The sequence below is a fragment of the Apostichopus japonicus genome, chromosome 6 (genome assembly GCF_037975245.1).
Source record: "Apostichopus japonicus isolate 1M-3 chromosome 6, ASM3797524v1, whole genome shotgun sequence".
Lineage (NCBI taxonomy): Eukaryota > Metazoa > Echinodermata > Holothuroidea > Aspidochirotida > Stichopodidae > Apostichopus > Apostichopus japonicus.
In genome coordinates this window covers 2,345,411-2,359,311 of record NC_092566.1, presented here as the reverse complement: position 1 = coordinate 2,359,311, position 13,901 = coordinate 2,345,411, and the positions used below count along the sequence as shown (strand labels likewise).

Genomic DNA, 13,901 nt, shown 5'->3' with positions numbered 1-13,901 from the left:
AAAACATTTGTAAAACTTTGATGACAGTGCGAATAGTTTTAAAACAACCACTTCCCGTGTAATTTAATCAATCCCGACATGTTGATTGAAAGTTTCATTTAGTTAAAGTCAATTATTAAAACAAAATTATAAATGATTATAAATGGTATCATCTGATTATATGCTAAGGCATCTGAATTTACTCTCCCCCCCCCCCACCCAACACCATCGTTGTGTTGTGTTGTCTCCGCTTTGCACAAGGTACTAATAGCTACTGCATGAAACTTTCTACAAGGGCAATAGTAAGTAATCCAGAACATCCTTTCCTTGGTTGGGAAAAGAAACCTGGAAAAACCCTTCTAGCTTGATTTATTACAGTTTTGTCACAATTGTGAAGAAAACTTGTCAGGTATGATTACTTTAAAACAATGGATCAATTTCAACAAGATAGGCTTCATGTAAAAAACAACTGCGGAAATAAATCAAAGATCCTCAGAATTTTTCCCAACATTTAGAAATAGAATTGCACTTTGGGTTCAAAAAGAGCTTTTCTAGAAGTTTTGACCAAATAGAACTATTCCAATACATTTGAAAGTGTGACATTAGACAATGAGATATCACAGAGCAAGAAAATGCGTGGTGGGTGGCAAAAAATCTATAACATTAAGTGACCATTGCTTGACTTTCTAGCTTATTTTGGGACCAATACTAACAATCTTTAAGATATCTAACATAGATATAAATGTGAATATTGCAGATATCCTAAATTTAGCTGTTTTGAACTTTCAGTTCCAATTTGATTTAAGTTTGTTTGAAAGATGGTCATGGTTGTAAAAACACACTGTTTCAGGAATGCACATTTTCTTGTTTACGTATGTGTCACTTCGTTTACAGATTTATGATTACATAGAAAGTGATACTTACTGGAAAACCAGGTTCGCCAATCAGACCTTCTTCACCTACAAGATCAAAAGAATTTGTTAATATTCATGAAAATGCCTTACAATAACAATCCTTCAAATAAATAGGAAAAAAAAAGAAATGTATAAATTTTTTAGACATTTTCTTTTGTAAATTATCCAACTGACTTTATTTTTGTATCCAGCCTTGTTTAGTAAACAAGATCATCAATAATGGAGTCATTCCGGACACTTGACAACTCCTGCCAGATTCAGCATATTATTCAGCTCTGGTTAATATGAACATCATCTGTAAGGAATGGCTGCGTCCACTCACAACTTACCGAATATCATTTTCAATATCATGAATGGACCATACATCCTTCTTCGGGCACAATGTGTAAAACAGCCTTATGTCATGTAGGGCAGGGTCCCCTCTCCCTTCCCATTGAAAGAAAAAAACTTCCAGTTATCATCTATTTGTTATTTATATTCTTAGGGCATATTTAAGTTCAAATATACTATTGTCCCTAAATGAACGAGTGTAATCGCAGTGAAATTGATACATTCATTTCAACAACAGCCACAAACAAGGGGGAGGGGGAGGGGAGAACAGGAGTGGGGGGAGGAGAATTATCTGATGTAAAATACTTGAGGTCTTGTTTCCAATGATGCACAGAAGACATGTATAATGGTCACAATCATTCAACTCTATTAAACTGTCTTACTAGGTCATCACCATTATCAGAAGTAATTTTGAGGGCTAGAATCTCTAAAAGAGTCCTTTCTTGGCCATTTTAATGTTTTAGTTTCAGTAATATACACTTACACTTTTTGCCATTCAGTCTCTTGTTAAATTGAAGAAGAAACTAATGCCTCAAGTTAATGTATCTAAGTACTTTTTGGAAATCAACTTTTTAATGTTAAGCAATTCATAGCGTGAAACACAAAGGTTTCCAAGAGTACTATTTCCCTTCCTCCCATTTTGGTGCGATACTGCGATGGAATAATTTTGGGGAATTATTTTGGAGTTCTGAATTTTAACTGTACCAAGAAAACGTTTAAACATGTACAAATATATAAACAATGATGTGGCTGAACTCTGTATGCTGTTACATACGGACTGACTTGTAACAGATTTGTAACATAATTCCTTAAAATACAAAAATGGAGGTTATTTTCATGCAGAGTTGAGATTTTGCTGTAAGGATTATGTAAAAAGGAGAAGAAATTAAATAGTAAGTATATATTGATAATGATTCAAAATGCAATAAAATATATATATAAATGCAATGAAATGATAAATATTTATGATAACATATTTGAAAGAATTTGGCAAAGTTCACAGCAAAAACAGCAACAGATTAACCCATTGTTTTATTTCCTATCAACCTAGACCATCCTCCACAGATTTTAATGTACAAGTTGGCTTATCTTCTAATTTGCATTTTATTTGACAAACAAATCGCAAACATTTTTTGTATTAACTTTGTGATAGTATAGACAGACTTCCTCCTCGAGCAGGATATGGACTGTATTATCAGCAGATGTGAGAAAAGTAAACATTCGTTAAGAACTTTGACTGAAAACTATTTAAACAAATATTCAATTTACACGAAATCAATTCCATGATGCCGTACTTTTGCAATGATTAAGAACACCATTGTCTGCTAGTACATTCTAAAATGCATTTGAAGTGCCCCCATTTCTCCCTTTTCCCACCCATCCTAAATGTCCTCCTTGGCCATCTATAGTTAATCTGTATCATCACAATATTAATTCACTGATCAGCAGAGGCATTCTGGGAAAGGTTCATCACTGCAGATGTGATTAAGTGTCTGCAACATGGAAAATAATTCAACACAACAAGATCAACCTTTTGTTTTGGGTTGACGATGCAGTTTGAACTATCTTGCTAATAAGCAACTTTGAATAATTCTTTGTTGCATACTCAAAGGAAAACCAAATTCAAGCCAATTAAAAGTGTTCTCGTCCTCATCTTAGTGCAGTAACTAATTAATTTGGTAACCCTTAGAAACCACTTATAATATGAAAAAAATTCATCACCTCTAACTTTTCTAAATCATGTTAATCTGTCTACAAAGTCAAAGCCACAGCCACCCCTTTCCCCACCCCATTTGTAGACTTATTCATACTAACTAACAATTATTACCATATAAAAATGCCTTAAGAAAAATCTAAACTTTCCTTCGCAGCTACCAAGGCATTAAAAAACTTCAGTGGTAGAGAATAATCCAGAAAAGTAGTAAAGAATAACAACAAATAATAATAATAAAATAAAAAATAAAAAAAACAAGAAGGATATCCATACATCAGCTGATCTCTTTTGCATCGGCCTCCATATTTTAAATGTTGCCTTTTTCTTTATGTTCAAGAATATTTTGTTTGCCATCAATCTAACTTTGTGAATTTGTAAATTTTCACATCAAAAATTGTGATTAGGTTTAATATTAAAGAAACCATTTGCTTCTACTTGTGTTTTTAAAGAAGGAGTCATGCATATGCAAACATAGAACATTCATCAACCAACGTGAAGGGTGCAAGAACATCTTTATTCATTAAATATGTAAAATTATGCAAACTAGAAATTAATGATAAGTCATTTTGGGAGTGCATGATTTCATCGACAAGGTTTACTTTAAATCTGAAATGGTTACAATTTTTTAAGTCTATCTTGACAAAAATAAAGATGTTCTTTGTGGAAAGAAATTCTGAGATTGGAAAACAGATGGCACAATTTACATCAGCGACAAAATATTTCATGCATCAGTTTTGAGAACATTTGTTCAGCTGAGGACATCAAGAAAATCAAACACACCTGTATTAAGCTTGGTGTGATACGCTACAAATTTGTGTGATCATGTGTTTTCCATCACAGAACAAGCTTTGATCTGTGCAATTTTGACAACACCAGAAAACAGTTATAACCAACACCAAATGACACCATTGTTACCAACACCAGATGACACCATTGTTACCAACACCAAATGACATCATTGTTACCAACAACACCAAATGACACCATATATCACATGTATGACAAACATTGACCAAGCAATTTATGATATAACATGCTGCCATAGACCAACAGCTACAAATATACCACAAAGTCCAAAATAGTTTACTTCATCCTCCAACTTATAACTGACTTAAGTTACTACCAATCTATTCCCCCCCCCCCCCCGTCTCCTTCCCAACCCTACCTCTCAGTTCACCATGGAGTGAATTGCAAGAGAATTGATGAATCTCTAAAATTTTGACTGCTTCAATCTCTTTGTCTATATCTTTTGTGATATTTCAAGAAATTGATCAGTCCTCATCAAGTAGACAATGACTGCTTTTAAGTACATTCTACTTCATTTAAAGTATATTCTTTAACACATTTTTCTTACTTGGAGTTTTATTGGTAAAAGAGGTAACGCTGACAAAATGAGACATACCTGGCATTAACATTGTAGAATTGCTATGATTTTAGTTCAAAGCAACTTAAAAATCAACTTAAAATTGGATTTAATAATTAATTTAATCAGCTAGAGATTCACTTCATTAAGTAAATACTGAAGGAGTCCTTTCACCTTTGACAAAGACTACTTTGGGTTGCTTGGAACTTACATTACCAGTTTTGATTTAAGACAAACAATGACAATATTTACAAATATTGGGATAGTTTTTTTGTTGTCTCTAAAGAGCAAAAAGAGTTTTAGAGTATTAATAGACAGAAGAGCCAAAGTAAGGGAGGGATGACATTATGCACAAAGAAATAAATTAGCTTAATTATTGTAATTAATGTAAATAATTTATCTTGTAAAGAGTCACTTCATACATAGCCATTCTCCTCACATTTGTGTGACACAAAACATTGTAAAACTATATAACACGCAATCTTGTACTGTTTTTCTTTTTTCACTTTTTTTCCTCCATTTTAACAAGACACATAAACACAAATTGCATGATTTTTTCTATTTGTCATAAACACACTGATTTTTTACTTTGCTGTAAAGGACACTGAAGACAAACTTTTCCTTCCTTTCAAGATGGTAAGAGAAAGAAGAATGAAAATATATGAAATGATGAAAGAGAAGAGAAGTATCGTTAGTGATGATTAAAATTTTGTCAAAAAAAAAATTGGGCAAAATCATGATTATATCACCACTGTCAAAAGAAATTGTTTTTTTTTAAATCTTTTATAAAGCTGCATGAAAAGCAAATACACAACATTTTAAGATTGGAGTTCGTAACAGATATAATTAATATGCAAAATAGCTAAATGATAAGCCATATTTTTATAACCTACTAGAATCTCCAAAATCAAATTAATGCAGTTGTCGTAAACTTGTATGTCTAAGTACCAAATTCAGAAAGAAACTCTGGCCAAGGAAAGTCATAACTCATTCTTCTCAGTGATCAATATATTGTTATGTGAAAAAATGGCTAAAAACAAAAGATTTCCTACTATTCTAAAATATTTTTGAGGATAACTAGAGAATTTGGGGAAACATTTAAAACTGAGAAATCCAAAAATGATGAAAACAACACTATGTCAAGTTATGACATGTAATGCATTTGTTAATTTTTAATTTTTTTCTAATTTAAACTTTGACACTTCTGATATGTTTGCACTGTCATGAAAAATAATATGAATATCATCCTTTAATATCACCAATAACTACACAAATAATATTCTCAGGGAGGAAAATATTTGATTTTCAAAAGAAATAGAGTGAAATATGTGAATGATAGATTTTACACAAAGCATGCAAAGAGATAGAATAGTAAAACAGAAGCATCAGACACAAAGCTTAATTTTCAGAGGCATGGAAATTTTAATTCAAAAGCACCCCCTCTTTATTATCTCATCACACCCATATTTCCTAAACAGCATCAGTTTTGCCTGTTTTGTGCAACATGAGAACAGGACTCAACCTGTTCTTATATACACTTGACTGTCCAAACAAAGTTATCCAAAAGACAAGCAATTATTTTTATGAATTTTAATTTTAACACATTTGTATTCATTTATCTACACTATTGTTAAATTAATGCTTTGTTTTAGTTTCCAAGTGGTTGGTTGGTATGTTGATTCCCAATGAGGATATTAATGGTAAAAGAAATGATATAATATCAGAATTTTCTCTTCTAAGAAACTGTCAGGATATCAAAACATTTCTATAAATAGATGGCATCATTAAATTCTCAATATTTAATGTTCATTTGGGGTAAAAAGGGATGGTTAGGTCTAACTTGGATCAATTGGTATTTCATATTCTAAGTCAAGTAAATTTAGTTAAAATTTCCTGAGATTGACGAGCAACCCCTTAAACCGCCTTCATTGCGGCTGTGGAAAATCCCAAAAGTACTTGATATGGAAATAATATATATCTCCCTAAAGCTATCAAAGCCAATATTTGTAAATTAAAGCTGCCAGGGTTAATATTAAGATCAAAATTTGCATGATTAAATATTATAGTTAGAAACAAAATTATTAATTGTGCTTTCTGTATGAAGACAGTCAGGGTTGCAAGGTGCTTTTGATGGACAAAATTGAAAACAACAGCAAAACAATCAAAGTGCAGTGAAAGTAATAAAGCGTTTATTGATTTATTAGTTTCAAAACAAGCAGAGAAATTATCACAATTTTCAAATTAATTTTGAATAACTTTTGGTATATATTGATGTATATTGACAGTGCAACACACTGCAAACATTATTGAGTATTGAAAAGCCATACAATATGATTTTGATGATTTTGCTTTAAAATAATCATTTATTTTTTTGGGTGGGAGTATGTGCAACAGCAAAAGAGGGCGCTGTATATGGTTACCTTTCTTTCCTCGCTTGCCTCTTTCACCCGGAGGTCCTGGTTTTCCTGGAAGACCTGAGGGAGAAAAATATGAAAAAATATGAAAAATGTCTTAGGATAAAACTGTGAATACAGAGCTTCAGCGAGAACAACTTTGGAATTTGTAATGAATATTCTTCCTACAAAGAAGTTGAAATGGTTATAAAGTCCTCTTAGAAATCCCACTCTTAGACACTTTAGGTGGTAGAATGAGGTGGGTCCATTGGCCAGTACTGACCAGTTGCTAAGGGTGAACAGTGATAAAAAGGTAACCAGTTCACGCTAGGCTTAGTAAAGCCAGAGGGCTGATGGTGTGAGGGTACAGGTAAGCAAGGCTGATCAGTAAATTTCTAAATCTGAAAGAACTTAATGAAAGAAGATGAGATGAGAAGAAGAGAATAAATAACTTTATCCAGTTATCTATGAATCACAGATCAGATTTGATTTGACTTGATTTGAACTGAGGAATAATCTATTCTGGAAACTTCCTTAATATACTGATCACAGTCAGATGAGGATCGTGCAATATTTAGCCCAAAGCATCATCTAACCATGCACAGCTCTATTAAAGTTCAGCTGCACAGGATACTACAACTTACAATGATTATCCCCTAAAAATGGAGTTAACTTAAGCAGTTAATGCATTTAATCCAGTGAACTTTTGAAATAAATCAGGCTTTTCTATTCCAACTCACTCAATTAATAAGCCGTTCTGACATCTGACCATTGCAGACAGGACCCATACAATAAACAGAATATGTAAATAAGAACGGCTTCTACCCTGTTTCCGTTCTGTGTGTGTGCTTGGGTGTGTGGGCGGGTGTATGTGTGTGTATGTGTCTAGGACTATTGACCTTCACTTACAGCCCTTTATCTTGTTTTCCTAAAGCAAGAGTCGATTACCATTACTAATCTTACTTCGTGTATGTAAACCAATTAAAACAGCATTTTAGGTGTAAGGAAAACAACTCATGATCGGCCCTGCGACGTTTGATTCAAATAATAAGCTGTAAACACATCCTGACGACGCCACAAACTAGGAAAACTTTCCCTTTGCAAAACAGCTGCTTTCACTAACAGAACGGGTATTACTGATTTTGAACGTACAAATTAACATTAAACACATTGTTTTGCGATCGTCTGTTTTCGAATAGTAGGATTTACTGAGAACATAGTCTTGGCATGCATGATGTCTCAATTCTTCAGGCGGTGTTACGGTTGAAACCATTCCTAATGGTTCATATCCTTTCTCATTCTCAAAGTTCTGTTTAACTTTGTTCGGAAGTCATCATTATCACCAGCGAAATTCCATAATTGTAAAATACATTGAAAAGACGTAGTACGTGTGTCCACTTTAAGATGGTTAATTGGAAGAAGATGGAAATTTGTAGAGGGAACATAAGTATTGGCTTTTTATGGATCTCTTGTTTCAATCTTGGTAATTTATTTGACACTAAAATCTATTAAGAATGCACTCTATCAGCTTGCCTATGAATTTTATTTGAAATAATGAAGAAACATTTTCACTTTATTTTTCTTTTCTTCAAAATTGAATACTCTCATTCTGAAGATTGCAGGTATTTTATGGTGCAACAAAATGAATCTTAACGAACAGAATCAGTTATAAGGCAACTCAATACTTATCCTTCATCTGATGAAGAAAAAAATACATAGAAGAGGCTGTTTTAGTTAGATAAGATTGATCGATTATTCAATTGCAATTTGCAATGAATACTAACAGGTACTTTGGTAAAATTGGAACCAAACTGGAGAAAGCTGATACCGTGAGAGTGTAGGGGAACTCTAGTATTTAATGTTTCGGTGCCTCGTTTTGACCGATGGCTACCTTCATAAATCAAGTTTGTCTTGACCTCTCAAATTAAACATCAAAACAAACAATCAGATAAAATAGTCTGTCACTCGGTTAGTCTTTCTGGGAAGTACACACACCAAGCACACAGAGAAAACAAACAGACCGTATGACGGCCTCTCATACTGTGCTAAACCAGCCTGGTAATTAACAGCACTGTGGCTCGGTAATCAGATGAAACCATGGAGCTGTTCTCCCTTGTTATCTGTGTTACCCAGTAAATCAGAGTATTAAATGTACTGTTGCATAGCTGTGCATATTCAGTTACAGAGGTAACACAGGAATGACAGTTGAATTGGCATGCTACAAATCTACAAGAGCTCTACAATAATAGCTTGGTAAATGGTGACAAGAAAAAATAATTATTTCTTTTAAATACAGACTGCAATTTCATTTTTACGCCCGCTCCTTACAATGTCATTGACTTCTTGACCGTACAACACAAAATTGAATACATGCTCACTTGTACTCTTCTGCATTTGGAGACACAGCTGCCACTGACAAGTAGAATGACCAGATTTCCTACATACAATTAGTCCAGACAATCTGTCAATACCCTCCCATAGTGCATTACCTCTTGCCAGATGCATCTACCTCTGGCATTTCTTATCAAACTTTTTTTGAAGCAAACCTAAACAGTGTTTGAACTTTTACAGAATCCTATCTCAGTGACTTACTGTAAACATGTTAAAAGCACTAGTTTTATTAGCACAGTAGGCTACGAGCAGCCAGTAAATACAGTGATTCCCACAAGCTGGTAATCATGGGTCATGATAAGTGGCCGATGTCATCTTGAACCTCCTCAAGTCATCAATCCTCCATGATGATGTCACACCAGTGGCCGGCCACCCTACTGGCAGGGCCTTTGTATGAATACCTCTCTGAACAAAACGTGCATACAAACTGGTATAAAATGTTATTAGTTATTAGAAGAGATGAAATTTACTAGCTAGATAGAGGTAAGAGAGTAAAGAGGAGAATGAGTTAAACAGTTTGGAGTTTTGCCAGCTCAGGAGATCTTGTCAACAGTTTATAATATTTCATCAAAATCCCTGTCAGCAAGTAATTGTTCCATCTCGTAAATCTGTCACGATAAACCATAACACCTTGCAGGTGTTCTCAATACTGCTCTTATTACCCTCAACTGCAAGCTACCCACCTACCCAGTTCCATCTGAAAATGACAAGACTGAAAATGGCACAGACCTGCATCTACAAAGTGCAAGGGTTCAAAAGTTTACCAAATGGTATACAGTGTACACGTATGCAAGAAATTTGATATGTCATTATGCGGGGTGGACTGCAAGCATACATTACTACCGACTTAGTAGTCTCACGAGCGGCACTTGGGGCCCTTGTAACAAGCAGCACAAGAATATGGTCAGCTAATACTAAACTGTTCTTTCCTAACAGGCCCTCCCCTCCCTCTCAACTCTCTCTACCCTCCCTCTCAACTCTCTCTACCCTCCCTCTCAACTCTCTCTACCCTCCCTCTCAACCCTCCCCTTCCTCCTACCCCTCTATCTCAACTCCCCCTCCCCCTCCGTCTCAACTCCCCCTCAACTACCCCTTCCCTCCCTCGCAACTCTCCCTCTCTCAACTCTCCCTCTCAATTCTCCCTCCCTCTCAACTCTCCCTCCCCTCCCCTCCCTCTCAACCCCCCTTCCCCTCTTTCGCAACTCTCTCTCTCCCAGTCTTCACATATATTTCAGCTAACCTAATGTCAGGTTTCACGAGCCTGTCCTAAATAATAAAACAAATGATATAGATGTGGTATTGCTTGTCCACACTGTTTGCTCAACTACAAGATGCCCCTGGCAAAAATACTCTGAGCCTCAAGGGAACGTTTTCCCCAATATCTCTAGAAAAATTACATACTTTTATGAATATTTTTCTTTTTCAAATTATGACTGCCTTTGACTTGCTATTTTGTTTCTTAAGTACTGCCTCTACAACAGGTGGATGGATAAGGAGGTTAAAGGTCACTCAGATGTGCAGTTACACTATGATGTAGAATCTCATTATCCCATTAAGCTCCAAGTGAGCTGGATTTATCTCAACCACCAAACTGGTGAAATCAATAGTCATGTGGTTCCACCATGAAAAAACCTCAAAAATGTTACAAGCAAGTTTCATAGGGAGATTGAAATCCTCGATCTATAAGGTTATTTTTCTCTGAACACAACAACTGCCCTTGTTGGAAAGAAAGAAAGAAACAGAGGCATTAATATTACCTTTTCAATTCCAACTTGGTACAGTATCTTAGTCCTAAGCCAGGTAAATGCAGGAAATACTTGCAATAATTTTACATAAGATACAGACTGGGTTATTGAACAAGTGTTAGCTCAGTGGTTAACGCCGATGCCTTCCAATCATAATATCCCCGGTTCGAGTCACTCCAAGATTGATGTATGTCGTCCAGTTACAGAGTTGTTGACAGTTCATAATCATGGATGTTAAATATGAATGTAAGAGACTGATTTCAGTCAGCTTGCAGCTTTGATAAGCCAATGAGGCTTCTTCGCGAGTTCCTGCTTGAAAGAAGATCTAAAATACATAAATAAGTGATTTAAAAGTAATTTCTCTTCCAAAAACATGGGTTGAGGATCCACCATCGCATTCTGTCCGTTTCATAGTCTTAGCATGGAAGTAAAACAGACTATTTTACCTCCATGGTCTTAGTGTCTATCATTCTTTCTGCAAACCCCAAAGCAGTATTTTATTATTTTCACTCAATTTGACAAACCCTTAAAAACCTGATAAATGTACAAAATGGCTTACTGTACTTCCTAACCTCTGGCTATTTTCCTATATAGTAGACTTGGACCCCCTAAACATAGTCTGACCTTGTCCGACCTTCCCACCTACCTATGCCAGTCATAGTTACTAATTGGTACCTATTATCACCAGAGGTAGACAATGGTGAAACAACTGCGCCATCCCTCTAGGAATGGGTCACCACCATAAAGTAAATTACATAAATTAAGCTGCACAGGCTTGCATAACGTAACAGCAACAATCAAACATTCTTGGGAGGTAAGTTACGGTTTTCCTTATTACTGAGCCATAACATCGGACTGGTTTCTGCCCCAGATAATGCATTTTGACAATTTTATTGACAAATAAAATATTTAAAAATATAACAAATGTACATTTTACTGCCTGTAATTGCTCTGTAATGGTCATATTCTGAACATTGAGCTGCCAGAAAAAAAATAAATTCAAGCTGTTGCTTCTGAAAAAGGAGTAACAGTTGACTAAATATCATCCTACTGTACCTTTCACAAATTTGACCTTGGCGCTAAAGATGAAACCCAGAAACAAGTCACTGACCTCTTGAATAATTGACCCATGACCTCTAATAACACCCTTGGGTGAAGTACTTAAAACAACAGTTTTTCCTTCAAAAGAAATGCAAAAGTCATCATAAACTGACTTTTATGTAGCTCTAGTCAATAATTGAACCTCTCATCAGAGCAGTCCTTTTCACAAGTACCAATCTCTCATCTGGCTGATTACATTGTCTCATCTTGACCCAAATTAATAGCATCATTTTGGTAGGAAAACAGATGTCCAGCCTAATTCTGTCAAGAAATCAGAACCCATCAGTTTAACGACGTTTGTTATTAATAGCCCAGTCTCTTCAGTTAAGCTCTACGTGGGTTAAAGCCATCTAAAGCCTATGGATGCTTTACGAGTTTATACAAGTCCAAGACCATCTTGTGATTCGCCGGGACAGAAGGAGCCACGGGAAGAAAACAAGTGTGGAGAGGAGCTGAAAGAAGAAGTGGGGTGCCACCATAATTAGGTCATCTTCGGTTATTTAGAGGTTGGGGTGAACCGGGTCTCTATTATGCCTGGGTCAAATGCAACCGAGGACACATTCAATCTAATACTAATTAACCATAGATTATTGATGTCGAAAATATCAAGACCACATGTTACTCATCTGATCATCTCCCAATCACGACAAAGGGGAACTTCTATTTTCGTTCCAGTCTTACTTTCTATTGTTTTTCTACCTTGTTTCCCTCCTCTTTCTCTTTCGTAGAAATGAACGTCGTCATAGGATGTCCTTCTTGACTTGCCTTGTAATCTCAGCTCCTGCTGTAATAACTCAGGCAGGACAATGGTCATCCATTATAAGAGAGATCCAATAATGCCTCTGAGCTTTTATTGGTCATCATAGACTAGTCATATTCCCACATACTGACCACCATCATGGACAGAAAAAAAACTTCCTGCTTTGACCACAAAAACAACCATCACACCTGGAGGCTGAATTCAGTGCAACAAGGGTAAATCTTGAATTTATCCCTGTAATCCTCTCTCTCCTCTCTGACAAGGAGACCACATTTCTATCAAGACATTCACACCATAAAGTAAGTTGAGGCTGAGAGTTCTCTCAACCATAACATATTATAAACCACAACATGAGGATTTTCAAACACTTTATCTTTTAATCCTAGATCCTGATATATTTGTCATAAAAGAGTGTGAAGATGGCCACCTTTTCACTAATTTTTGCGGGCACCGACTTCCTCAACACGGTGGTGAAAGATCTCAATGAACTTTCAAGGAATTTGTTCAAAATAGATTTGGAAAGAGGAGACAGTGGGCGGTGTACCAGAAGTGGGAAAATTGTGGAGATGGGGGTGGGGGGGGGGGGGGCACAGTGCTAAATCGTTTCCACTTGTGCAGTTTAAGTAGACAGCAAAGTGCATGAAGGTTGGAGACAGGTAAAGAGAAAAGTGAAATATATTATAGAATTTCAAAGACCAAGTTCTGTACTTGTACCACTTCTTAAAGTTTGTGCAATTCATCTTAATAATATGGATTTCTACAGTCCATACCCACTGGGCTATATCAGTGTCTGATCTTGCTTTGAATTCTCTGTGGAAGGATCATTTAAACAAATCCTTTTCCTCTATTCCTTACCATTGAATTATTTCCTAATACCTCAATCCCAAGTGATCATTCTGTAATTTTCAAAAATTCAAAACTTTCTTCACCTATCATGACGCTTAAAAAAGAAAATAAGAAGTGGTTAAAGAATAAGGTGGTATTTAACCGTACTTTGAGTTGAAGGGGTATTAACCTTGCGAATAAAAAATCTACAACTATATTTACAAGCTGACTTTTAATCACCTGTTGTGGGATATTACAAATAAGTCTGAATCTATTTTCCCTCACAAAGACAAACATCAAAACAATGTAATAAAATGCACACAAATTTGGTAGTAAAATGCAACAGTTGATATAATCCTACAAGAATTTCCCAACTACCTGATGTC

The 13,901-nt window shown here is 35.4% G+C and overlaps 1 protein-coding gene across 5 annotated transcripts in view; it reads right to left on the bottom strand.

The window, feature by feature from the left end:
• LOC139968645 (uncharacterized) overlaps nucleotides 1–13,901 on the bottom strand; it is an 80,904-nt gene that overhangs the window by 39,757 nt on the left and 27,246 nt on the right. For 3 of the 5 annotated variants that reach the window (XM_071972869.1, XM_071972871.1, XM_071972872.1), the window contains exons 3-4: nucleotides 6,721–6,774; nucleotides 904–938 (exon numbers count right to left, since the gene is read on the bottom strand). In XM_071972869.1, the coding sequence (XP_071828970.1) occupies nucleotides 904–938; nucleotides 6,721–6,774 (89 nt within the window). The remainder of the gene's footprint in view (nucleotides 1–903; nucleotides 939–6,720; nucleotides 6,775–13,901) is intronic. The other 2 variants (XM_071972870.1, XM_071972873.1) reach the window with 1 other exon arrangement.